Raw genomic sequence first — 27,384 nt, forward strand, 5'->3', positions numbered from 1 at the left:
TTATATATATATATATATATATATATATATATATATATATATGTATATATATATATATATATATATATATATATATATATATATATATATATATATAAACATGTATGTATGTTTGAACATGTTTGTGTGTGTGTATGTGTGTAGGAATACTGTTATGTAAGACACGATGAAGTTAGATGCTCAACAAATAAAGCTGAAGATTTTTAAATAATTTATGGTACAATACAACTTGCAATCCGTCTTAGTAATTATAAGGACAGTCTTTAGTTTTTTTTATACAGGTGCATCAAATTGATGAATAAGGTAAACAGAATGTTGACTTTTTCAATACAAGTACGGGTGGCTTAGGTACATTCCCTCCGCTACGTATTGCAAGGGTAGAGAAGGTGTTTTGAATGAGGCGAGTGTTTGGGGTGACAATTTTGGTGATTGATGTTTACGGCGAAAAAGAGGACAGTCTACAGAACCGCATCCAAAATATTTGTTGATCTTGTTTTTTTTTAAATTAAGTTTGAAACATGTTTATATTTATTTTATCATAACTATTGAAAAAATGGAGGTTCTCTTTCTACACGTTATTTTTTTCTTCATAAGAGGATCAATACACATGATCAATAACATATAAAAATTGTATCTTTGTTTCAATCGTTTATCAAAAAGTTGTTATTACCTATTTATATCAGTTAGACAAAATATATAAATTGGAAATTCCAAAAAATTTGACGAATTGTTTAATTAATTATTAAGCTGCGCACTTATTACGTGACCACGGCTCCCCGAGAAGTCGCGGCTCACACCTTGAGAATCACTAAGCTAAAATCGAATCCGGGACCTCCAGCATGGTAGCCAAGTATGCTAACTGCTAAATTACAAAAACTGTTAAATTAAAAAAAATCAAACCCTTATCCGCATCATATAAACGCAATGGTATCTTGATCGTTAACGGCGTGAAAGGCGAAGCCCTCCGCTTCAGGTACCAGTCCAGGGTAATGTTGAATAAATATTAGAGTGACAAAATCACTTTTATTTATTTGACATCCCCCTGGGAATCGAACCCGGGACCTCCAGAATGATAGTCGAGCGTGCTGATCATTACACTACAAAGGCGGATAAAAAAATTGTACACGCAACTAATATTTCAGAAATGCATAAAAGCAAATAGCAAAAAAGCTGAAAGACCAATGCCACTCTGGCGCTACCATTAGCGGTCCAGTCAGGAGCCAGCCTCCAGAATGATATATCATTCTTTTCAAAATAGCCAAGACTTTTTACGCGCGTCAGCGGAATACACAAGGTGCGGAAAATGGCGGTTTTCACTTGATGGATGTACAGCATCAACAATAAATACTACTGCTGTGGATACACCGATTTTTTACACTTCACCTGAGACATTTTTGGTAGAATATGATATTTCGGGCGATGTTATCACACGGTGACTTACTCTCGTTTCTGCTCCTACAAAAATCGCTAAGCGAAAACTGATACGGAATAAACACATAAATCAAAACAAATCTGGCATATAATTTTATTTTGGTGAAATCGTTTTTTCAGTTTATTTTTTGTACAACATTTTGAGTGTGTACAAATACTTGTTCACAAAATTTGGATTATCTACAATTACAGGAGTTATTTTCAAATTATTTTTTGACATCTCATCAAAGATGAAGAAGAATATGGAAGTCTGGGTATTTACGGGGCTGACAACCGTCACAGGCTGGTTTACGTGATCACTTTATACACGTATAACATTTAACAATTCTACCCATTATTGACAACCACACTACTCAAATTCTGGAAGTTCTTTTTATATGAACAAATTTTGAAACATTGTTCTTGAATCACTAGAACTTCACTATAGACATCTTTTCTCTATTATCTATTGTAAATGTCAAGACTTCCATTTTCTTCTTCATCTTTCATGAGATGTATAAAATATTTAAAAAAAATGTATTTTTATATCTTTAAGAAATAACTTATTGAAAACTATATGTACCTTTCAGATCATGGTCATATCACTCCATTCATTCACCTTGCTCTTCTCAGGAGAGAATACTTTCTATTCCCTGTCATCGTTATTTAGTAAAAAAAATCTATCTTTGTTTGCTTTCCTTGCTTTTATCAATTCACAGTTCATTCAATATTGATTGTTGTAATTATTTGTTTATTCTTATTGGAATTAATTGTAAAAAAAAATATTCATACTCATGTTCAAGCACTTAACAATAAAGAGCCCTTTAACAATAAACAGCTTTTTATGTCTCAAACTTTTTAGTATCAGTATCATTATTTTATGGTAGAATACAAGATATTGATTCTTAGCTATTAGCCTAGCTCATATATTCTGCACAAGAACTCTAAATAAACTATCTCAAAAAATACGACTTCAAAATATTTTCTGTTTTATTTTTAATCATGTTATCCCAGAGAGTTTAATTTTTATTATTTGCGTTAGCGTACCAATTCAAATTTATAAAAACAATTCAAGAGATAATCATTTTCGACTAATCATTGACCATAAGAGTTTTGAGTGATGCAATTTCTAACCACTACATTATGATGACATGTTGGGCTATTGCACTGGTCCAGTTTGAATCCCAGAAAAGATTGACCATAAATGATTTACTACTTTGGTATTCGTTAAATTACTCCCTTGACTGATATTTAAAGCGCAGGGCTGATAACCTTCCTTTCATTTAATTATTAAGATAACAGTGCTTCTTTACGATGTAGTGTCCCTTGCACCATTGGATGAGGATAAGAATTAGAAGATAACGAAGAAGTTACATTGAAAATTCTATGTCCAGGGCAGTTAAATATTAGGACTTCTCTTAGTGTATATGCATTTTATCTAAGAATAAAATAGATTTTTCCAGCATTATTTTATTCGACCAACGACCGGGTTTCATCGTTATCGATATCATCAGTGTAATTCGTAAAAAAATGTGAGTGTGAAAAAAGCTATTTATCTGTGGTTTAATTATTAGATTAAATAGTTTTTTAATGCACTTTAATTAAAAATAGTGAATTTTGTAAATAAAACGGTATTTTCAAATCTCTTATTTTAAGTAAAAATTTCAGCGAACGATGTGATCCTATTAATTTTGAAACCTGTTAAGCTGTCCAAATATACTTTGAAACGAATTTAAAAGCATTTATGTTATGAAATAACGCTAAAAAGGCAATCATCGGGTAAAGTTTTCAGCCGGAATCAGTAACTTCACAGCAGTAAATTTCCTGAAAAACGTTTTCAGGCGAAGCGTTGACGTAAGCGTATACTTCCATCATCGCAGATTATGCTTTCGCAGGTATGGAATAATGGTCATAAAATTAAGTTATTAAAATTACGAAACTCCTCGGAGAACAGTTGAGTCGTCTCCTTAACCTTTGTTGTAAGCCGATTTCGGAGTGCTTTTTGATATGCCTCGGTCTTAAAAATTTTATATCCCGGCTCGAAGTAATTTATGGCACATGCAATAATAAAACTCGTATGGAAAGTTGAAGGGAGGGTTCGATTTAAAAGCGGAATGTTCGCTGTTAAGTCAGTGCGAAAATTCTACAAAGTATATTCTCAAAGCCTCGCTGATAAAGTAATATAATCATCTCGGGATGAGACATGAAAAGTGGAACGAGTGTTTTCGCCTAGAATTTTTCAGTCAAAAATTACATAAAATTAGTATAGTTTAATACTGTAGCTTTAATCATAAAGCGTAAATTCTCACAATTAGGAATAGGCATTGAAACTTAAAAGTTGGATCAAAAGTCAAAATTTGACAAGCTGTGTTGCATAAGAGTAACTTGGACGTTCAAAAAAATGTGGAATTAAGTAGATATTGATAAAATAGAATTTTTCATGGATGTATTCCTCGTTAGCTGGGGGGAGGGGTAGAAACAAACAGAAACCTACAAACGGAAACCAACCGAAGGAAATGGAAGGATATGGAAAAGGCTTATATCCAGCAGTGGAGAACAGAAGGCTAGAGAAGAAGAAGAAGAAGAATAAGGCGACGATACAAAATGCTTTCAACTAAGCATAAATGTATCGTTGAAATTCGAGAAGTGTGGTTGTCAATCATGTGTAAAATAATTCATGTCACACGCGTTTAAAGTCTTCTTTTTCCTCTTTTTATAGATCCTCGGTATCTGGTCGCTCTTGGGATGTTGACTGACAGCTATCTCTCCACCTTTTTTGAGGTCTGCCTGGGGGTCTACGTCCTTCAAGGTTTCCTTGAAAAATTCCTTTTCCTTGACGGTGGAAGTCTGTCTTCTGACATTCTGTTTACATGCTCATTCCAGTATCACCTTAGTTGTCATCCCCACCTCACGATATCTTCCGTCTTACACATCATCTTACGTCTCGTATCGTGTTTCCGGTTATAGATCGGAGAGTTTTCATCTCAGAGATTCAAAATCGAGATTTTGTTTTAAAAGTCTCTGCTCTTAACTCAATTCCATAAGTGGCTATTGTATCGAACACATGTTTTGCATATCTTCAGCGTATAAAGTGTTTGCATAAACCAGCATATGACGGTCGTCAGCCTCGGAGTAAATGCACAGACTTCCATATTTATCTTCATCTTTGATGAGATGACAAAAATAATATTAATAAGTATGAAATTCATTGTACTTTTAAAAAAATATTACTTTCTGTATGCGGCCCTTAGGAAAATTTTAGGTCATCGATGTGGCCCGGGTGCAATTTCGTTGGCCAGGCCTGCTTTAGTATAAAGCTGAGAAAACGGTTAGACGTGTACGAGTACAAGTGACTGATAGCTCGGATTCCAATAGCGCTCCACATTCCCCTATTCCTTGTTTCCCCCACATATTTCCTCCGTATCTCCTTACCGTGCGACGCTGCATTAGATAGCAACACGTGACTGGACTCTAGAAGCGCCGGCTATTGGACATTGTTGAACAGAGACAAATGGCACGAATCCATATCGGTCCAATAAATATTTAAACATGGTGACAAAGACGCCCTCGGGTCTCGCTAAAGAGGAGCGCTTCGGACTTGTAAACAGATAGTAGATGTTTCAATTTAGATACAAAAAAATACATACCTTTGAGAATGCAATACAGTAATCCTCTCTATAACGTTGAGATAGGTACCGCGTTATCGGAGGGAACGTCATAAGGGGTTAATGTTTTAAATTGAATTTTTCCATATTATTTTTATGAATGTTACACATAAGTGAAGTGATGATGGTCGTAAGCCTCGTAAATGCCCAGAATTCCATATTCTTCTTCATCTATGTTGAGATGTCAAAAAATAATACGATATAACTCCTATAATTGGAGATAATCCAGATTTGTGAACAAGTATTTGGACACACTCAAAATGTTGTGAATTTTTACATTTTAACAAGCGGAAATGGTTGACAAGAGTCATTATTGAATAAAAAAATTTAAATAGTTTCTATTTTTAATGACTTTGTGGATAATGAAAGCAGGTTGTTCAACTTTATCGCATAATAATCATTTATATTTGTTCTATGTGTTATTGTATTTTTTGTTTCTATAAAATGTGTTAATTATGATTTGTGGACTTTGCTGATAGGTACTTCCTTATGTTATATGAGAGTAATTCTTAAATGAATACGTAAGGGTTGTTTTAGTATATAGTTGTCTGACTGTCATACGTTGTAATTTGTTGAATATTGCCCCTGTAGGAGTCTGTCTCGGAACTTAAAGAATCATTTTCATTATTCATTATTCGTACCACCCCAACCAATAATCCCATACTGTAGAATAGACTGACATAAGGGGTAGTATTTTTTTACTAATTCTTTTGCATTTAGGATTATACGTATGGTTTTAAACATGTAAGCATTTTTTTTTTCAGTTATTATTATAGTAATTTCAGCTTGCAAATCCCATTTAATATTCTTGATTATTTGTAAACCTAAATATTTTATGTTTTGAACAATAAAAATCTAAAATGATACGAAAAATCATTCGAGTGCACAGTTGTTGTCTCGGCGATTTTTAAATGAAAGCAATAAATAATATTTCTCATCCAAAATGCATCGCACGCTCAATTGTTTCACAGTACAATTATTTCAAATGGGTTTTATTTGATTGCAGGATATTTTTGGCGAACGAAACGCTTTTGAACAATGTGGAAATGCAAAAGCCGCCACTGACAACATTTCATATGTAAATTGGATCGAGTTATTGCGTTTATTTCGATCAAATTGCATTATTGGGGATGTGATATAAAAATTAGCCCGCCCTAAAACTGGCAATCTCTCTTTAGTATTAATATTTTGGGATTGAATTAGTGACATAATTTTTATGTAGACAAATGTGTAGGATTAATGTCGGTGAATTTTCGCATATGGTTTGACATTGTCAGGAATGAGAATGTGAGGAGAAGAACCCAACAGCCCCTCATGCTGGAAGCCCTGAAGAGGAGAAGGTGGACATGGTTGGGACATGTCCTTAAAATCCCATCCGAGAGCATTAACCCCTCATGTCTTTTCTTCCAACCCCGAGGATCCCGGCGCCCCGGAAGGCCGCTGACGACCATTCACTGACTATACTCAGCGAAACTTCGAGATACTGAACTGAACTGGGAGGAAACCAAGGAGATATCTTGTGTTGGCCATATGCTCCACCTAAGGAGCGAACATGGAGAAAGATGGAGAATTTTCACCTAGAATGGTGAATGTTGCAAGTGTGTAAAGTGATCACGTAACCAGCCTATGTCAGGTTATAAGCCCTGTAAATATCCAAACTTCCATATTTTTCTTCTTTGAAAATGCTGTGAATAAAAATAACTGGTCTAATTATAAGCTACATAAAAAGTTTAAAATCATGTTTTCAGGCATTTCCTAGAATGTTAAAATAATCCGTGGTTCAGATCTTGTATACAAATAAAAGGGTCTCTCATAAATTAAAGCTATTTCGATTTGCGGCTCCCTAAATATATCAGATTCTTAATTCTCCTTAAAGCTTCCTTAATACGCCAGGAAAACTTTAATAATAAGGAATTCTCTGAATTTGTCTGCAAATACGATTGTTAGCGCAAAAATTTCGAGAGTTCGAATTGTTTAATTTAATATTTCGCGGCGCCCTTATGACGACACCGCGGCTCACACTTAGAGAATCACTGATTAAGAGCATTTTTCAAGACTCGTTCTTGCTTTGGGATATGTGTATATTTCTATGGACTTACAAATTCATACGTATTTAAGGTTTTGTTAACGATACGACCATTTCTAAATGTATGTTTACCATTAGCTGATCCTATAGGTATTGTTTGATGTATGTATTTTCCTATAGGTATTGTTTGATGTATGAGATTGGTACAGATTAGCACGCAACAGTGCGTGACTTTGGAAAACGGTTTTGGGGGTCACAGTAATGCTAAACTCTTTTTGGATAACTCTCTGCATTCACTTGTCGTTAACCTAAATACATTTTGAAAATGTTGACAACTTACTTTTGTTTCTTCGATTTCAGCAGGTACCTAATGTTTATCTGAAGTTTGTGGATGAAGGATATTAGCAAGTAAATTTTGATGAATATGAATATGATGATAAATGTTGATGGAAGTCCAGAAGTCTTGAAGAGGAGAAGGTGGACATGGTTGAGACATGTCCTTATAATGCCACTTGAGAGCATTAACCTCTCATGTCTCTTTTTCCAACCATGAGGATTCCGGCGCCCCGGAAGGCCGCTGACGACCATTCACCGACTATACTCAGCGGAACTTCGAGATGCCGGACTGACCTGGGAGGAAGACAAGGAGATGGCGCGTGATAAAGTGACTTAGAGACATCTAGTGTTGGCCAAATGCTCCACCTAGGAAGCGAACATGGATAAAGAAGAAAAGAAGAAATTTCGATGAAATCTGTGTCTGAATTCTCATTTGAAAATCAAAATATAACCTCAAATATGTTCTTCCTGGAAATCAACAAAAAAATAATTGACCATCAATTCGAAAAAAATGGATAATCACCCTGTATTGTTCTGAATTAGTCATATTAAATACTCTACTTTATTTTGAATGGTGTAAATTAGTGAAATCATGGACACTGTAGGGAAAAAATATTCTAAATGTGTTTGAAATGTGGCGCTGGAGACATGTTACGCATTCCTTGAACTGGAAGATTCCCAAACCTCTTCATCCTCCAGGAACTATCAGAAGAAGTAACCGAGAGATTCTACTTTCCTACATAAAGCTTTATAGAAAGACTAAAAACTGATAATAGGGAAGGGAGGGTTAGTATTTTATATAATAATATAAATATTAAAATGTTTAAAAAACTCCATTGTATAATATATTGTTTTTAAAAACCTCCTCTCTTACCAAATTTTTATATGTTTTAAGATATATTTGTACATTAATTAAAAGTAGTTGCAAAAATCAGTTTCTATAGTAAAATTTATGTGAAATCTTGCTTTAAACCCTTACCCTATTTTATATTCAATTATTATTATAATACACTACTGAAATATATTTCGTGGGAATATTTTTCTAAAAAAATCATAGTTTTCAGCCTTTATAAATAACATACATTGACGAAATCTGGTAACTGGTGAAATAAAATAAAAGTAAAATAAACGATGTAATGGTTATTTTATTACATACTCGTCTAGGCATACCTATCTAGTTCCATCACTTTGCCCCTGGTAATTTAAGTACTTGTACCAATTCCATTTGTTTCTCTCCATTTCCTTTCCCCTTCGCTTACATCATCTGTTTCCAATAAATCTATATCACCCCTGATTCAATATTCAGTAGCGATTTGGTTCATCACCTTGCCTTCGTACAAGCAATTGACAATCAAGTTTCTCGATGCACCATTGGGTACAAAGATGAAAAGATAGATACATATTACATTTACGGAGAGTGACTATATCAAACATTAATTTATTTAGACTTCAGATTAATACAGCAAACCCCCCTACAACGTTGAGATAGGTGCTGCGTTTTCGGAGGGAAATTTTTATAGGGTTAATGTTTTAAAATTGTATTTTTTTATTTTAAATGACACATTTTAGTCCATTCCGCTGGTTAAAATGTAAAAATTCGATTAAAAACATAACCCCATATAAAGTTCCCTGCGATAACGCGGTACCTATCTCAACGTTATATGGGGGTTTTCTGTACTTTTTTCTCTGTTCCTGGAAATAAGCGGAAATTTATGTAATAATGTTACAAAAATAATTGCATAATTTTCTCAACATTCCCGACACTAAGGAAAACTCATTAGTGGGTACCTGAAATATCTACTAGTAGCAAAATATATGAAAACCACGTTACAAACTAAACTATTAACGATGTAATGAAATCCCTGGAGTGGAAATATAATTAATATACCTTCAGCACACCTATACTTGTGTCGCCTATTTTCAAAATCCACCAGGTCCATATAAGTCGGTTTTATAGCAAAACATGTTTGAAATATGATTTATCTGAAAAATTATCGATGTTTCGATAAATCGTGTTTACTGGTGTAGATAAAAAAATATTCAAGAAAATATGTTGTTTGTAATAATTATAATTATTTTAATTAATAATATATAGTATAGTTGTTAATATGTTCAGTCGGTGATCGAAAATCCAACGATCGATATCGAATTTTTGGAGTCCACTTTTAAATTTAGCGCGGTAGCTATCAATAACTTGAGATATCGCTATCACAGTTATGATAGCGCTGTACTCCATTCACTAATAAAATTTATATTAATATTTAAAACATTTTTTTTTAATTCGTTATATGTTATTATAACAGTTGAAAAAAATCTTTAAATGTCCTGGTTTTGAATAAAGACAAGAAATGATCTTCGGCACCTTTTTGAAAAAATAATTAAAAAAATAAACATTGTTATAAAGTTCAAAGGTCTCATTTTTATAATAATAAAACCTTTGGTATTTTTTTAAAACTTTAATAAATTCTTATGTTATTTTGAGAAATAAAAACAAAGTCTTTTTATTTCTCAAAATAATATATCAATATGATCCACAAAGTAAATGCTTTCAATATTCAAAACTTAATAAATTGTGTTTTGAGAAATAGTTACTGTAATTTTTTTAACGCAAATAGAATCACAATTTTTCACGAAGTGGTACAATAAAGCGTAATGTACAACCAAGTGCTACGCGAGCCAAAAAAAGTTGTGAGGACGAAGTTGTAAGAACGAAGAACAAAAACAGGTAGGTACTCTGTCAAGTACTTTAGATCTCACCTACCGGACCTCCCCGGTAAATGAAAATGAGTTTGTCTATGGTAAACCTAAATTTGCACCAATCATGGATTGCTAACTCAGTGGCAAATGGCCGCTGTGAAACGTTAGTCTGTGTGTGAAACTGTTGTGCGGCTGTAGTCTTTTTTACCCGTTTCGGTGGGCTGTGTTTTGGGTATGCCGTTCGCATATTTTTTTTTACCTAGCTTCTACTACCTATCTGTTTTTTTTTCATTTTCTTCACTAGTTTTAAACACAATTTTATACCGTAGTACTTTAAACTGTGCTTGTAAATACTAATTATTTTTGCTCAGATATCGGTTGTAGTTTTTTTAAATTATGTTTTTAATTACCAAACGTCCAAGTGACTAAAATCTGGCTAAGAATTATACAACACCGCTTATCATGGCCCTACTTAGGCTTTTATGATTTTAAAAGGTTTTTTCAAAGTTTTTTAGCCTATACCCACTTTTTTATATTTATTGGTTGCCTTAGATAAATTATCCTTGCCTATTATGTACAAGGATTTATAGCATATTTAGTTTATATGTCTTAAAAATGATAGTGGATGTGTATAGTCAATAATAAATGAATACGGTTGATCTCTTAAAACAATACAATAGACACAATGGATTGAGTATCTTATATCAATCAAGATTTGTCAAATAGCTTATTTATTTGTCTTATTCGTTTTGTCATATTTTCTAAATAAGACACCACTAAATCTGATCAATCTGCCTTATCAAGTTTTGTGAACTGAATATCATCTGTTGCACATTCTGACATTCTGTTCAATTCAATTTAATTCTTATACCTAGTTGCGAGTGGATATATTTGTATATTTAAAGTTATTATGATTTCATGTAATTCCTGAGTGAAAATTCTATCTTGTTATCTCGCTATATACATTATTTTAAACAATTCAATGATTTTAAGTCAGCAATAAGGTTACTTAGGTTAGGTATATGATTCGATTGTTTTCATCGAATTGTTATTTTTATCCGTGATCCGATAATTTCCACGCGCATGCGCATCGCAATACCAAACGTCAAAATATCAGATGTCAAAATCATTCAAAGTAAACGGCCTAAATATCTTGACGGGCAGTGACGGTTTTTCTTTTCTGTTTTAACCTGGTTTATTATTTATAATACTCACTTTTTTTTATTTTTTCTCATGTAATTTCCGCGTAATGTATTTCTTAAAGTGTTTTCTGTTTACAAATTTTCAAGTAAACTAACATACAACGTGCCTTATGAGTTTGTAGAAGTGACCAGTGTTTCGCGTATGATTAAGGTATGTCTTTTCATAATAATAGTTATCTCGTCTTCTACAGGAAGAATACTAGTGACCATTTACAGGACTGATGGTGACCAGTGGGAAAGGTTTTATGTTTTTCGTACTCCGCGTAAACTATAAATTGCATTTTTACGCACAATTATAGTGACGTATTTTTATCACATGTCGAAGAAAACATACAATGACATTTTTTGATTGAATTTCTGAAACAAAAATCTTTATTATTATTCTTCTTCTTCTTCATAAGCCCTCTGTTCTTCACTGCTGGATATAGGCCTCTTCCGTATCCTTCCATTTCATTCTATCGGTTGCTGTTTGCAGTTTCTACCCCCTACAGCGGCTATGTCGTCGGACCATCTCTTTTGGGGTTATCACGTTATTTTTTTCTCATCCCCTTCTTTTTCAGGATTATCTGATTGAAGGTGATCTGATTCCTCCATCGACTGTTCTAATTCTTGATTTGAGAGTGCTAATGTGCGAAGGCAAATAGCCGCAAGTTAAAAACATTAGTTTTTCAATAAACGAGTTTAAAGTTAACTTAAAGGCGGAGACTGACCGTAGCATTTCGTCGTAAAAAAACAAAACATCGTAACATCGCTCGCGGCGAGCATGTTACGTTATGATGTTACGGCATTGCTGACTGACCGTGATCAGTGCTCGCTAGTGGCCTTGTGCTCAGTGTTGCCATATGTCACACCAAAAAATCTGAAAATCTAAATCAATAACCCAAAATCTGTATGAATCTTTGCAACATTGCATTTGTACTGTAGTTAAAATGTCGGACGACGAAGACGTGATTCTTGGTTCTGTGATTTTAATAAATTACTGCTTACTCCAAATGAAGAAAAAAAATATAGTGCCAATCCCCACAAATTCCCCGCAGTTTGGGGAATTTCCCACAGATTGGCAACCCTGTACTAACCTAAAATTGCATCCGACTTCGGATGGAGCATTCGGAACGAGCGGCGAGCAGCTCGGCTCGGTGTACTGACTGCCTGAATGTTCGCATCGTAACTTGTTACGTTACGACGAAATGCTCCGGGCAGTCTCCGCCTTAAAATGATGCTTTTCGCCAACACATGTATCAAATTAATAAAATGTTGCGGCTATTTGGAAAATGAATATCTCTGTAAAGGAAAGAGATAGAGCAAAACTGTGATTGTATATGATAAAGGCTAGTTATAAGAATGCTTTGAGCCGTGTTACGCCAAACAGCCGAAACTTGAGTTACGGCTAGTAGTTGCCTTTACACATTATAGTGGTTAGTCATGCGCATCTAACAGTTCAGTCACATCTTCGGTTGTTGCATCTTTGAATCCGCATTGGCCACCAACCGGCGTATTTGTGAATCGGCATAAATCAAACGGGCACACAACGACGGTTAACTGTATTAGATTTATTTACATGCATCTGTAAGTGATAATTTTATTTTTAATCCAAATCAAACTAAGGGAATATAATTTATGAAAATTTTACATTTTTTAAAATAATATTTGTTTTAAAATTTTAAATATCAATCTGATTGTATGTCATCATGATACCAGTAAATGCGTACCACAATGAAACATTAATTTCAAAATTTAAAACACAACTTTCTCGCTTCACCCTAATATTGCTGCTTTGTATGGTAATTAGTGCGCGAATCTACTTGCAATGAAAGCATTTATGACAATTTTTTTTTTTATAGAACTTCAGTAACATCAATAATTATAGATTTTATAAGTTTTGAATTGTGCTATTTATTTTATATATGTGCGGCAAAACCTTGTATGATAGATATTCAAATGATGATATAAAGAAACAATGCAAGGCTCAGATAATCATTATCGATAAAATTAAGAAAGATGTATCGAGATGGTTTGGGCATGTGAATCGAATTAGTGAAGAAAGGATAGTAAAACAAATATACCAGCCAAATTTGGTTGGTAATTGAAGCATAGGAAGACAGAGGAAAACTAAGCATGATCAAGTATTTCAAATACTTGAAAGTGGTCAGGTCAGGAGTCGTAATAATTGGCGTGTATGTATGAGAAGATGTATGAATCTAGAAGCGAAGATTGTGTGCAAAAAAGACAGATTTGTGCTGCGTTCCATTCTATCTAGTTACTCCTGCGGAGAAGTGGCATGATGGTTAGTTTGTGTTTGAGTTTTAATTTTATTGTAATTCCCCTACTTTCCGGAGATAAAAAAAGTTTTAATTTTTATTTTTATGAAAAGTAGGGTAATTACAATACAATGTAATCTTATCAGATTAAAATAATAATTTAAACATTTATCTTATTTATGTTTGTGATAAATATTTTGAATTTCTATGAATAATACATTATGGAAGCACACAGCATTGGAAAACGAAAAGGCTTGAAGGGACATTTTTTTTTTTTTTTAAATGTTCTTGCAGTTTTATAGTTTACCTTCCTATTAGTATCAATGAACTGCTGATTCTCCCATTTATCAATCAATTACATACGTCCAATTTGTTTGATACAGGCACTTTCTTTGATATAGGCAAAGTCCCGATATAAAAATAGCCGATGATATACGCCGATATTAACACTAATTGACTGCTGCTACTATACTTCTCCTGAAGCAGTTTATCTGTACAGCTTTTCATATGACGCCATGATTTTAATCCATATCTTATAACGGATTCTACCAACGAAAAGTAGATAATCTTTAGGCGAGGTAAAGTACTCACTAGAGCCCGCAGACGATCACAAAGTTTTACAATATGAGAATCCCATTTGAAATAACTATCTATACATAAGTATTCCTTCTTCTTCTGCTTGGTGTAGGCTTTTAGGCCTGTTTTTAAGAGGAATTAACCTCCAGTTATGTCGATTCCCAGCTGTCAATCCATCTCTTTTAGTGGTCTACCCGGGAGTCGACTACCATGGGGTTGGCCGTGGAGTGCGATGTAAGGGAGTGTGGATGGTTCTATTCTGCGCATACCATTGTCTCCGTTGCCTTCCCCACCTAACGACATCTTCGATCTCGCATATTTCCCTTATCCTGGTGTTACTTATTTTGACTCGTAGACTCTTGCCAGATATGCTTCTTAGAATCTTCATTTTATTTATGACACTCTTAGCGCATACATATTTCTAATTATCCATAATCGTGGACAAGTTCTATTGTCTCACGATTACATTTTTGTTGTATTTTTTTATGCAAACAGTCAAAGTCATGTGCAATAGTATTAGATATTTGACTCTCTAGCCTGTACGGAGGAAAAATTAATAAGTTCAACTATCAATTCTGCTAATTCATTGAACGAATATCACAATTCATTTGTAAATAAGATCATTGATCGCTCACCGTTGCTAAACATCTCTAGTTTGTGTAATTCTAATGATTTGTGGGACTTCACTTATCCATTATTGACTCTTTGAATTGACATTCATTTAGATTGCGTTATTTAAATCGGTCCATTAGACATTAAAATGATCATGCCGGGACCTCATAAGAATATGCCTCTTATAATATTTTAATAATAATATTTTATATTTTAATATAATAATATATTTTAATAATAATGCTAATATTTTATATTTGAATAAATGTTTTTTTTTTATAATACAGGTTGGATTATTGGTGCTGAAGCATTAAAAGAGGTTTTCATATATCCCGTAGAGAAAACATCAAGATGTAAGTTTTTTCTGAACTGAATACTGATTAGCAAAATTCCATCTAGTCTTGGTCATTATAATTTTATTAATCTTGGTCTTAAAATTAACAGATACCTAGAAGTTCCAATGCTTTGATATGAGTTTATCTTATCAACCATTGCTATCTTACGATACCTTTGGAATGAAGTATTTTTTGAAGAATTCCCCTTTTATGTAAATAACCTCATATTATTGTAAATATGAATGCTGCATATGAATAGTTTTATCTATCAACCTTCGTTTACCCATATCGCTCACTCCTTTCAAGAACGTCATAAATCAAAAATCGTCAATTTTCAGTTGTGCACGTTTTCGGAATGCCCAGAAAATGTACTATATCCCAGCAAAAACGGCATATTTTTAACTCAATATTTACCCGCTACAGGGCAGAAAGTGTTCTTTTTGCATTTTGAAGAAAAGTTATTGTTTAATTATTTTTTTAAATATACTAAATATTTTTCAAATGCAGAAAAAACCTTCAGGTTTTACCCAAAAAGATCAGTTGTACAGTAAAAAGTTCAATAAGTGGCTTGATATTTATTTTTAATACATTATATGATATTTTTAAACATTAAAAACAAAAAATCTCCTGAAAAATCAAGTTTTTTGATTTATGACGTTCTTGAAAGGAGTGAGCGACATGGCCAGTTAGTTTAGGAAGCTCGCGATAGAATATATAGGTTTATTATGCGAAATAAAAAAATATGGATTTTTTCAACAGGGCAAACTCTGAGGTCCCTCCTGAACCAACAACGGCTCGAAAGATTCAACAAAAGTTTTTAGAAATCTTTGGATATGCGGACTGGGAAAAGTTAGTAAAAAATTTATTAATTGATTCGGGAGTCATTTTGTGGTGATATCTATAATGTTTTTATTATTTAAGTTTTTGCTGGTAAATACCACTATTTCTTAAAAATGAATCGCTTTCAAACACCAAATGCTCTAAGCTTAGTCTAAATTTTAGACTTGTGCCCTGGGGACGTTGAGGGATGAAAATGGGGTAGGAGCTGTTTCTCATTTTTATTTCCTTATTTTTAATTTTATTTTTACTATTTATTTAAGAGAAAGATAACAGATTTATATTCAATCCTAAGGAAATGCAAGTATTAATGTAATATTTTTTTTAGGTTTGATTCTGCCAATTTTTTTATGATCAAGCAGAAAATTGCATTCTCTTTATTTGGGGAACCCTCTGAGGCTGCAGATTTCGTTGATTCAAATGATAAATCTACATTTGGGTACACACCTGTGCAATTGAAGAGAGTAACACCTATATACGAAAAAATGTGTGAATTCAGTGAGTGAATACAATATAACAATATTATCCATTTTTTAATTCAAAGTTCACTTGGTGAAAACCACTATTTCTTTGAAATCTATATATGTTATATGTTATAGTGTTTCAATGTATTCCGCACCATTTTCAAACACCGCATGTGAAGCTAAATCGGGATTTCAATGTCGTGTCCTTGATACGTTGAAGGATGGAGAGGGGGTTGGAGCTGTAACTTATTTTTATTAGATTTATTTTAGACTATTTTTAATTTTTTTCTGTGGGAACATGGACAATATGGGGGGGGCTTTAGTCATTGTCATTTTGTTAATTATTATTTATATTTTTATAAACTTTTATTGTTTCAAAATGTTGCAGTTTATGACTTTTCGTATTAATATTTTTTAGGATCTCTACATTATTTTTATATATGTAATTGCTATCTATTACATTAAATGGTTAGGGAACTCTTAAAAATTATTATTTCTTAAAAATAATTTCATGTTGCCCGATTCTTGTTTTGAATTTTCTGGGAGCTATGCCAATTGATGAACTTATACAGTTGCAGTAATATTTATATATTCACCATTTTTTATTATTTTTAGAAAAGTATTCGTCAGATCATCAATCAATTTATATGTCAATAATTTACGTCTGTTGTGTCCCAAAAGACAATAATAACTCTGACATTTACTATTACGATACAATTGAGTCTGATCAAATTCAAGTACGTCCAGTATACAGAATTAGGAGGTGTATAAAAGTTGATACATTGGGTAAGTTTTTTTTTTCCCTCCAAATAATTTTTTATCTTTTTCCCTCAACTGACAGTATGGTATCATTGAAGATATATTAGTTCAGAGTTTGACATACTTCTCCTAGATTTGATAAGGTTACCCCTTTTTGGTTCCGTGTCAAATTTCATTAGACATTAATTTTATTCCAGTTGGCCCTGTCAAACTTCAAATGCCAAATTTAATTTTATTTTTGTTTGCATTATTTACATGGGGTCCAAATGTTAGTGCACTTATTTCACGCATTTTGCAAGAATGATTTTTGAGCAGAAGATTAAACGATACATACATTAGAATATTTAGATTTGGTCAAGGCTTTTTTTCCATGTAACGCAGTGGAACAGCTTTCCGGCATCTTTTAGCACAGAATTTTTTTTTTTTCAAAATCAATTTGACTAAACAATTTTTGCGCTTACTATATAATTCGTCAAAATGACAAAATATGGTATTTTAATGAATATTTAAATGATATTTGAATATATTTTTTTGAATAAAAAACTTGATAAGAAGAGAGTGCCGGGACTTTTTTTGTTTAAAAAAAGACCTGGATGTGATGATCAGTAAAAAAAAATACCGGAAAGTCTTAAATATAACATTTTTGTCATTTTTGTCGAGTACCCTTTTTAGTAGACCAACTTTAAACCAATATCTTTACAGAACTGGCCATAAAAATCTATGTTTAGTAATAATGTTATCCTTATTACTAGCAAAAGTCAATTTGTGTTGAGACATCTCTTGGGATAATTGTGACATACTTAGACATTTTTTCAGTATGGTAAGTATTGACGCCTACCAACAGACTAAAGTTTAAAAGAAACTGCCGTATTCCAAAATATTTACCACACATTTTTCCCCAATCCAATCTTTTTATTTTATGTTTTTTTTTGTAATATTTCTTTTACTTATTTTTACTTTAGATAACCAAAAGGCTTGTTGCATTTTTATTGATGATATTGCCCGAATCTATGGCTCGTGGGCCCAGTATTTGAAGGACAATAAACTACCTAAAGGTATCATTGTTGCTCCTAAAGATGGATATTATAACGGAATTATTTGTGATGTAAGTGTATTTATTTTAATTTTTTTATTTATATGTTGGAAAAATATACAACGTCTACTTTTATTAATTATGTGTTTTTGAAAAAAACTTAAAAAAAGATATTTAAATGGCATACAATTTATTTTTAATATTTTTTTTAATTTTCCTTTTTCATTAGCGCATAATACATTTTTTATGTGAAAACTTCAATATATATGGAACTCCAACCATTTTTTGCCTCTATGGTGAAGTGGTCAGCGCGTTTTGCTTCCGTGCTGGAGGTCCTGGGTTCGATTCCCAGGGGAAACTTTTAGTGATTTTTCTCTAACATTTATTTACTGTTTCTCAATATTTATCTACCTGAAGCGCAGGGGTGATAATCATTCCTTCATGTATTTAAATATCAATATAACACTGCTTCCAACGGTGCAGTGCTCTACGCACTATGTTATCTTGATCGTTACTTGCATGAAGTCAGGGTAATATTAAATGTTGGAGTTGTAAATTCACTCATATTTATTTTCACCCTCCCCCCCTGAGAATCAAACCCGGGACCTCCAGCATGGTAGTTAAATATGGTTACCATTACACCACAGAGGCAGACATATTCTCTAGCCATCTAAATTAATTAGTTTGGATTAGCAAAGTTTTATTGAACTTTTAATTATGAACACACGAGCTTATTCTAAGCTCTTAAAGAGACTTTAAGAGATTATACCACAACGAAGCTCCGCTTTTAATAAAAAAACATTTGTTATGTTCTGCCGATAAGTATCGATTTGAAAAAAAAAATCGGTTTCTAATACTATATAAAGGATTGTAGGTAGGTACTGAATTTAAAAAAATCATTGGGTAATATATCCAAAATTAAACAAGGTTTATTAGATTGATTTCTACATTTATTTATGTATATGTTAATACGTGACGAGTTTCGTCTTTTTAAAACATTATCAAACACATAGATAAGACAGATTATCAAAGAGTGTTTGATAATGTCTTAATAAGACGAAATGCGTCACTTATTAACATTTACATAAATAAATGTAGAACTCAATCCAATAAACCTTGTTTAATTTTGCATATATTACCCAACAATTCAATATGGAATTCAACCAACTGTCTGCAGTTACAGTAAATTAAAAAAGTCACATTATAATTTTTAACCCTTCACTGCATCACTTTTTTTTGCATGACTGCATGACTGCATTGACAGTTCGTCTTCGAGAGACAAGTGAAGTTATTATTTTGGCGTTCATAGCACGTCTTTTGGCTAAATTATGAACTATATACGTGAAATATAAATGTATCTAATCAGTAACAACAAAGAATAGTTGCTTATATTTTTAAAGAACGTTTTAACACTAACTTTTGGGTATGTTACAAATTTGATACACTATGCAGTGAAAATGGCAGCCTTCAAAAGGAACTGGGAGTGCGATTAGGACTCGCAAGGTCCGCATTTAACAGTATGAAGGCTGTCTGGAGCTCGGATTTATACTCGGTGAAAACTAAATGCCGCCTATACAATGCCTGCATTGCTCCTGTTCCCTTATACGGCTGTGAAACATGGCACCTTACAAGGGCCCAGAGCAGCTGTGTACTGAGCTTCGAGAATAGGTGTCTGCGGAGAATTTTAGTCATGCGGTGGTTTGACTTTGTGAGGAATGAAGAGATAAGGCGTAGGACGCAGCAAATCTTGGTCACAACTGTCGTCAAAAAAAGGCGATTCAGTTGGCTTGGCCATGTACTCCGCATGCCTCCTGAGAGCCTTAATCAAGCTTGCCTCTTTTACAAGGCATCAGGTTCGCGCCGCCCAGGACGATCACTGCTGACAATTCGTCGGCAGTTCTCGTCAGAACTTCGGGACGCGGATCTGACTTGGGAGGATGCAAGGGAGCTGGCAGCCGACAGAAAAGCCTGGAGACAGTTTGTGGACTCCATATGCTCCACCTAGGGAGCGGATATGGTTTAATAATAATGCAGTGAAGGGTTAATATCACGGTTTATGCATTTAATTAATACATTCAATAATTTTTTAAGGACACTGTTCACGTCACCCTCGAAGTAGTGCCCTCGCCTGCTTGTTCAGGGCTGGCTATCGCACAGCAAGTGGGAGATATTGCCTGCACTACAGTTGCAGTTGGTTCGTTAGGAGTGATGGCAACTGCGATTTTTTTACCTCTAGCTCCCATAGTTGTAGGGACAACCCTCGCTGCAACCGCAATAACTGGTGTGTACGGCGCCGGCGTGTCAACTGCACACATTGTGGACAGAGCTCAACATCAACAGGTTTTTACTTTACATTTTTCCTTTGATTTGTTTTTATTGTAGCTAAACTCGTGTGTTGTCAATTTTTAATTTATTTTATTTATTTCACAAATACATAGATACATTCATAGATACATATTTATTTCATATAAACATTTACTATATGTATTACGGCTCTTTAGGCATGGCCTGTGTTGAGCCGAATACTAACATGTGAATACAAATTTTTTTTTTTTTTTTTTTATATTATTTGTTTTTTTTTTTTTAATTATTAGATAATATACATTAATTACAATATAAAGCTTTTTTTAAACAACATTTTGAGTGTTTTCAAATAAAAAATAACTCCTATAATTGGAGATAATCCAGATTTGTCAAAAGTATTTGGAAACACTCAAAATGCTGTAAATAAATTAACTGGTCAACTGGTCAAATTATGAGCTTAAAAGAATAAAATGAAAATGATATTTTCTGGCGTTTCTCATGTGTGTGATTATAATCCAGAATTGGGACTTCACATACAATTGAAAGAGTTTCTGCTTACAGTCCGTTCATATTTATTTTACCTCTGATTTATTTATATTCATATATATTTTATTTTATTCTATTTATGTTCATATTTATTTTATTTTGTACATATTTATAATATACATATTAATACATATTTATTTTACCTCTGATTTATATTGACAAAAAAACATAACAACTAGAGGTAAAATAACTGTAGATTCGCAATAAGAAAAAGCTTATTTTATCTCACAATAGATGTCTCTAGTGAAGCTCTACAGATTCAAGCACAATGTTTTGAAATTGGATCATATATATATATATACTTCCAAGAATATTAGTAGTGTGGTTGTCAATCATGGATAGAATTGGTGCATTTTACACGTGTGTAAAGTGATTACTTAAACCAGCCTATGATGGTCATAAGCCCCGTAAATGTCCAGACTTCCATATTCTTCTTCATCTATGTTGAGATTTCAAACAATAATATGACAAAATAAAGCGTTAATTGAACTAGCTACTAAACTTTTTACCATTTTAAGTATGATGAAGTATAAGTTTCCTGTTCCCTGTAGGCTGTAACATTTTAAGAAAAATTAATCCCATTAAAATTATATATGTATGTATATTTATAGAATATTATGAAGACTTATCTACATATTTGTACGCTGCGTGGTATTGAATATGCACACATTTGTTCCATATTTTTAAGTATTGAAATTAGTATATGACATAGGCTAGAAACAAGCATGAAGATGAGCATGTTTATACGCTAATTTTGTATGCCCGGCCTGGTTAGCACAACATTCAAGATTGGATAAATGTGCTATACCCAGAGAACCATCTAAAAATCTTGTGTCCAAGACTCTAATGTAGAAACCATTTTTAAAAAAATAGCAATTCTTCAACTGTCAAAGAATTAATATTTCTAAAGAAAAATACATCTTTTTTATTCCAAAATGAATTTAAATAACAAAATGTGACTACAGTGACTACTAACACCACCTATTGTCAAGAACCTAAATATTGATAAAATTTTCAGACTATTGGCTTAAAAGATCCTGAATCAAGAAGTTGCTGGCTTAATTTAGGTGCCAGTACTATGGGGATAATCTCGGGCGCTTCTTCTAAATTTATTTCTAAGGTGGCTAGTAATGGAGTAAATATATCAAAGGTAGATTCTTATTATCTTGATTTATATCATGTGATGTCCATTGGCAAAATGGTTTTGACCCATATGTTTATATGCCGGTGAGGTCAGTGGCATACACTGGGTCCTCCTGGAATGAACATATCACTCACTCCTTTCAAGAACGTCATAAATCAAAAATCTTCAATTTTCAGTTGTGCATTTTTTCAAAATGCCCAGAAAATGTACTATATCTCAGCAAAAGCGGCATGTTTTTAACTTAATATTTACCCGCTACAGGGCTGAAAGTGATGTTTTTGCATTTTAAAGAAAAGGTATTGTTTAATTATTTTTTCAAATATACTAAATATGTTTCAAATGGAGAAAAAACCTTCAGGTTTTACCTAAAAACATCTGTTGCACAGTAAAAAGTTTTATAAGTGGCTTGATATTTATTTTTAATACATTGTATTATATTTTTTTACTTTAAAAACATTCTCCTAAAAAATCAAGTTTTTTTTTATTTATGACGTTCTTGAAAGAAGTGAGCGATATGTGTGTGATTATATGTTATTTCTGGTCTTATATTTAACATGTAAATACTGGATTTAATTATCCGAAGGGTTATGTTACTGGTTAAATGCCAAAGGGCCACAACGCAAAAAAAAAACTCTTCCAAAAACGGTATCCAAATCGTCAACATTTTCTTATTCGAAAAATACACTTATGATCTAAACAAAATGGACATTTCTAACGCTAGAATCTGACACGGGTGTCTTTTTCGAATATGACTATTTAGATACCATTTTTTGAACAAAAGTTTAATTTTTTTTAACTTTGTTGCCCTTTGGCATTTAACCAGCGATGTGTTTACAAAGGTTTTAATGGACTCAAAATATTGTTAGTAAAATAACTGGTCAAAAACATGTGTTATTAACTAGTTGCTAGTTTATCTCGAGCGTGACTCTGGCAACGAGTTTGTGTTGCATCGATGAGTCCGAGTGCTTTCTGGGCAAATCGTATTCCAACTTGGTGGTATTACACAAAGTGAATTATGAATGATAAGGAGAGTATTATATTACCATACCAAAAAGTTAACAATGCTTTTAATATACAAAACATCTAAGAAACTTCATCCCTATTAAAGTGGTATCTTGAAGAATAGTTTTCACACCAATATGGACTTTATATCTGCAGACTGCGAGTTAAGTCTAGTTGCTTGTGATTAGGTATTACATCTTCACGTACTAATGATGTATCTTCAATAATTCGACTGAAAAATGCCACCTGAGCAGGAATTTGTGTTTGTTATCAATACTTTCATGTGTTTTAAATATATGCTTATTTTTAGGGGTTTGTAATTGCTCACGATACTACAGTAATACTGGCAACTTTGACCAGTGGAGCGGGACTGGCAAATGGAATTTTTAATGTCATCATCAAGGTACTTTCTTATTTTTTTTCTCAATTTTTATAACATATCTAGCTACACACAGCCACGTGTAGCTGTTGCTCAGTCTGGTTAATGGAATAGAAATACAATAGAAATCACATATTTCTTATATGCTTAAATTTCACAATGCTAGTGAAGCGATGAAAATGTTAAAAATCTATAAAACGATAATGCTATCGAAAACAATGATAATGCTAAATGACAGCAACTGTCAAGAAGCATGTGGTCCGCCATGAACAATTTTATGTGTTGCATGTGTTATTTACTAAAACATCAATTAAAAATGGATTGATTCTACCACAAATCAATTAATGAAGGTATTTTTTGTGTTGGAGAGTATTAATAGCTATTCACGCCCTTATGCTAAAACCAATCACTTACATATTTTGAGCATTTATGTAATAAAAAGCTCTTTTGCTGACTTATTTCACAGTTTATGACATTGAAGTTTATTCACTCTATCAACAAAATCTCTTGTAGTTTTATTATTTTGTAATTTTTTTTTCCTTTCTTAACAGTACAACGAGACTAAGGAACGACCGAGTACTTTAGAAGTATTCCAGATTGCTTCGTCTCTATTCTTCCTTACCAACTCACTGATGTCTAACAAAATGGCGTCTACCATTATCAATGAATCGCAGGAATTACAATTATTGAATATAAGAAACGAGCTGTCATCCAATCGCTTAAGGTTAGATAAACCTTTTTAAAACTTGAATGATAGAAGGAGAAAAATCCTTTTTTTTAAATTTGTTTTGAGATTCTGTGGATAAAAAATATAATTTTTGTAATCGATTTATCGGAAATTATTGAATAACTTTGTTAAGAATTTTGAATTTACTGTTTTTGACTCAAGGCTTTCCATGCTCAGTCTTTTGTCTAATTAGTATACTTAATTCAATTGTGTCTCTGTATTTTATTTGCTCTGTTAAATTTTAATAGAAGAATCAATAGTGTCTCTGTATTTGCTCTATTAAATTTTAATAGAAGGATATGACTAAATGATACATTTTAACTGATGATATAAATTATAAATTTAAACTAAGGATTTATTTCTGCACATTCATTTGGTTCTTATTTTTTTGTCAGATATTATTCATTAATTTGAATTATCTTCACTTTTAGAAAAATCTATGATAAAGTGGTTGCCGAAACTCGACGGATCAATGGTAAAAATAGAGGAAACATTGAAATAATAAAAGGGGTTACAGAAATTAAAAATCCCGAAGAATTTTTCCGGAATATACTTCGGTTGAACAAGAACTTTAATGAGCACGGCGTAAGAGTTTCAATGAGTGCCGGGCAGGCTGTGTTAAACGGTGGTCAAGTCATCAACCCCCGAGAGTTTTACAATTTGAACCCTTCAGAACGATCTCTGTATTTGAATACCTTAGGCCCTGCTAATCTATCCGCAGCAAACGTACCGACGAAATTATCAGCCGGGAGTTTTCCATCCACGAGTATTAGCATACCGATATTACCTACTCTGGGCATCATCAAAAAATTGGTAGACACGTTTCCCGATTTGGAAACATCGTCACCGGATGACATTCTACAGTATGTTGCATGTAAAATCTGTGAATTTGCCAAAGATACCGACATTTCTAATAAATTCATGCAAATTTTCAAGGCAGTTGTGGATAGTCTCAATACTTATATGAAAGAACAACTTGCTTGCCTGGGAATATGTGGTAACGATGTATTTTTACGAATATTTTGTTTTATATATGAATATCTAAAAAATATATGCGGCTCTGATAATCCAATCTATGCAGTCATTGAGATGTTTTTCCAAAATGGTCAGTTAAATGAAGTTTGCATTTTCGACCTGTTGAAATACTTCAAGGACAAACTTTTTAAAGATTATTGTGAATCAGTAGAAACTCAATACGAGACAAGATGCAACATCTGTAATGGCTTGACTTTCGCAAAAGATTAAAAATAATTTACTGTAATTATAACTTGGAATTGATATACACATGTACATCCGGGCCTAGACAAATACATATTTCTATTTAAATAAGTATTTCAAAAAATATGTATGAAACACTTTTTTCATATAAAAGTTCTGAGTAATTTTTTTAAACATTATTTTATTCATCCTAAAAATTATTTCATCTTAATAATTATTGAAAGAACACGCATACTTTTTTGATTTGGATATACATACATTATATTAACTGTACCCGGACTCTCATTACTGTGGCGCAGTATGGTTTAATGGAGAAAAAAAAACAATTACAATTTTATTTATATAGAACAAAGATAGATAAAATACTCGCATATTTGAATGATATGTTTTGTCGAAATTTCAAAACTAACAGGGAATGACTTTAAAAAATTACATTAACATTTTTATTTCCATAGATAGTTTACATGTACATTTTCCTGCACAAATAATTTCTCAAATTTTGCATCAGTTACAACTGTTTTTTTTCCACACCGAATGTTTAACCGCTATAAAGAACCTTTTTTATTACTTCAAAATCTCAATTATGCAATTAGTTTTTATGTTTATATATTTTTGACTTAATTCAGGCTACATTATGATGCCTAATTGAATATGTATACATATATCGGTCTAGAGTCTTGAAGATATTATATACATGCTTTACATGTTTACTTGTTATTAGATTTAAGTTTTGTACTGACATTTTTTGATAGAACTTAATTTTATAAAGTAAAATAACAACTTTATAGTTTTTTCCACACATGTTAAATTTGATCTTTTTATTTAACCTGTCTTATGATGTCGGTAAGGACGAAACCTGGTTACAGGTCAAATAACTTATATGCAGAAAAAATTAAATAGGTTTTTTTTTTAATATTGTGCCTATCGTATACCCTTGACGATATTATCACTTTTCATGTAATTAGCGATTATATTAACCACTGTGTCCATCTGATGCAGTGATCTATGCACCATCTGGGTTCGGATAGGTATTAAAATATTTTGTCACATTTAATATTAATTCAATGTTTTACTATTTTAATAGACTGCAATTTTGTATTATTCGTATGTAAGCACATAATGACATGATATTATACATGTATGTATATGTACATATCTTTTCAACAGAAATAAATTAATTTCGATTCGATATTCAGCAAATCTTAATGTCAAAAATATTGAGGTTCAACCGAATTCGGATCTGAGAAAAATTTGTTTTTATGATCAGCCTCTTAAAAACGGATTGATGAACAATATCAAGGTTCCACATGACTTTATTGAGTACTTCCTGATGCATGAGCATTCTCTGAATATATTGCCTTTTTATCGATATCTACGTAATTTTCTAGTGCCTTATTAATATCTTATTTTATTTTATTAAAAAAAAAAAAAAAAATATATGTATATATATATATATATATATATATATATATATATATATATATATATATATATATATATATATATATATATATATATATATATATATATATATATATATATATATTTATATAAAAAAAAACTTATTTCAATTATTGCACCCTGGTCATTCCTTTTTCTTTTACTCGTTAAATATCAAATTACTTTAAAATGTCGCACACAAATACACACATACATATATGTGCATACACTACACGCCCGATTTTCTGGGATGGATGATAAAAAAAATAAAAAATCGTCCTAGTTAATCCAAAAACATTGGAAAAAATGTAAATGTTAAAATGTGTGTGTGTGTTTTTTTTTGTTTTTAAAACAATGGTGCTATTTTATTTTTCATTAATTGTAAATCATGTAATTTTAAATAAATATGATACG

At 32.3% G+C, this 27,384-nt stretch overlaps 1 protein-coding gene across 2 annotated transcripts; it reads left to right on the forward strand.

The window, feature by feature from the left end:
* The first annotated feature begins 10,259 nt into the window (after window positions 1–10,259).
* pst (pastrel) lies at window positions 10,260–26,985 on the forward strand. Of its 2 annotated transcripts, none has more exons than XM_088267573.1 (11): window positions 10,260–10,366; window positions 15,070–15,135; window positions 15,877–15,966; window positions 16,283–16,452; window positions 17,034–17,204; window positions 18,140–18,282; window positions 20,302–20,550; window positions 22,079–22,210; window positions 23,517–23,609; window positions 24,137–24,309; window positions 24,744–26,985. In XM_088267573.1, coding segments are annotated over exons 2-11 (2,037 nt in total). In that variant the 5' UTR covers window positions 10,260–10,366; window positions 15,070–15,133; the 3' UTR covers window positions 25,558–26,985. The 2 variants fall into 2 exon arrangements, with proteins under 2 accessions (XP_088123699.1, XP_088123700.1); XM_088267574.1 differs by lacking the exon at window positions 10,260–10,366 and adding an exon at window positions 11,272–11,487.
* The last annotated feature ends 399 nt before the right edge of the window (window positions 26,986–27,384 follow it).

This window comes from Brachycentrus maculatus, unplaced genomic scaffold (assembly GCF_059751285.1).
Source record: "Brachycentrus maculatus isolate JH-2025_06_01 unplaced genomic scaffold, ASM5975128v1 h1tg000299l, whole genome shotgun sequence".
Taxonomy (NCBI): domain Eukaryota; kingdom Metazoa; phylum Arthropoda; class Insecta; order Trichoptera; family Brachycentridae; genus Brachycentrus; species Brachycentrus maculatus.

Bases quoted from the DNA above. Each gene is read 5' to 3' on its own strand.
- pst (XM_088267573.1), top strand. The intron at 23,610-24,136 runs GTACTTTCTTAT...CTTTCTTAACAG, and splicing joins TTTTTAATGTCATCATCAAG to TACAACGAGACTAAGGAACG. The intron at 24,310-24,743 runs GTTAGATAAACC...CTTCACTTTTAG, and splicing joins CTGTCATCCAATCGCTTAAG to AAAAATCTATGATAAAGTGG.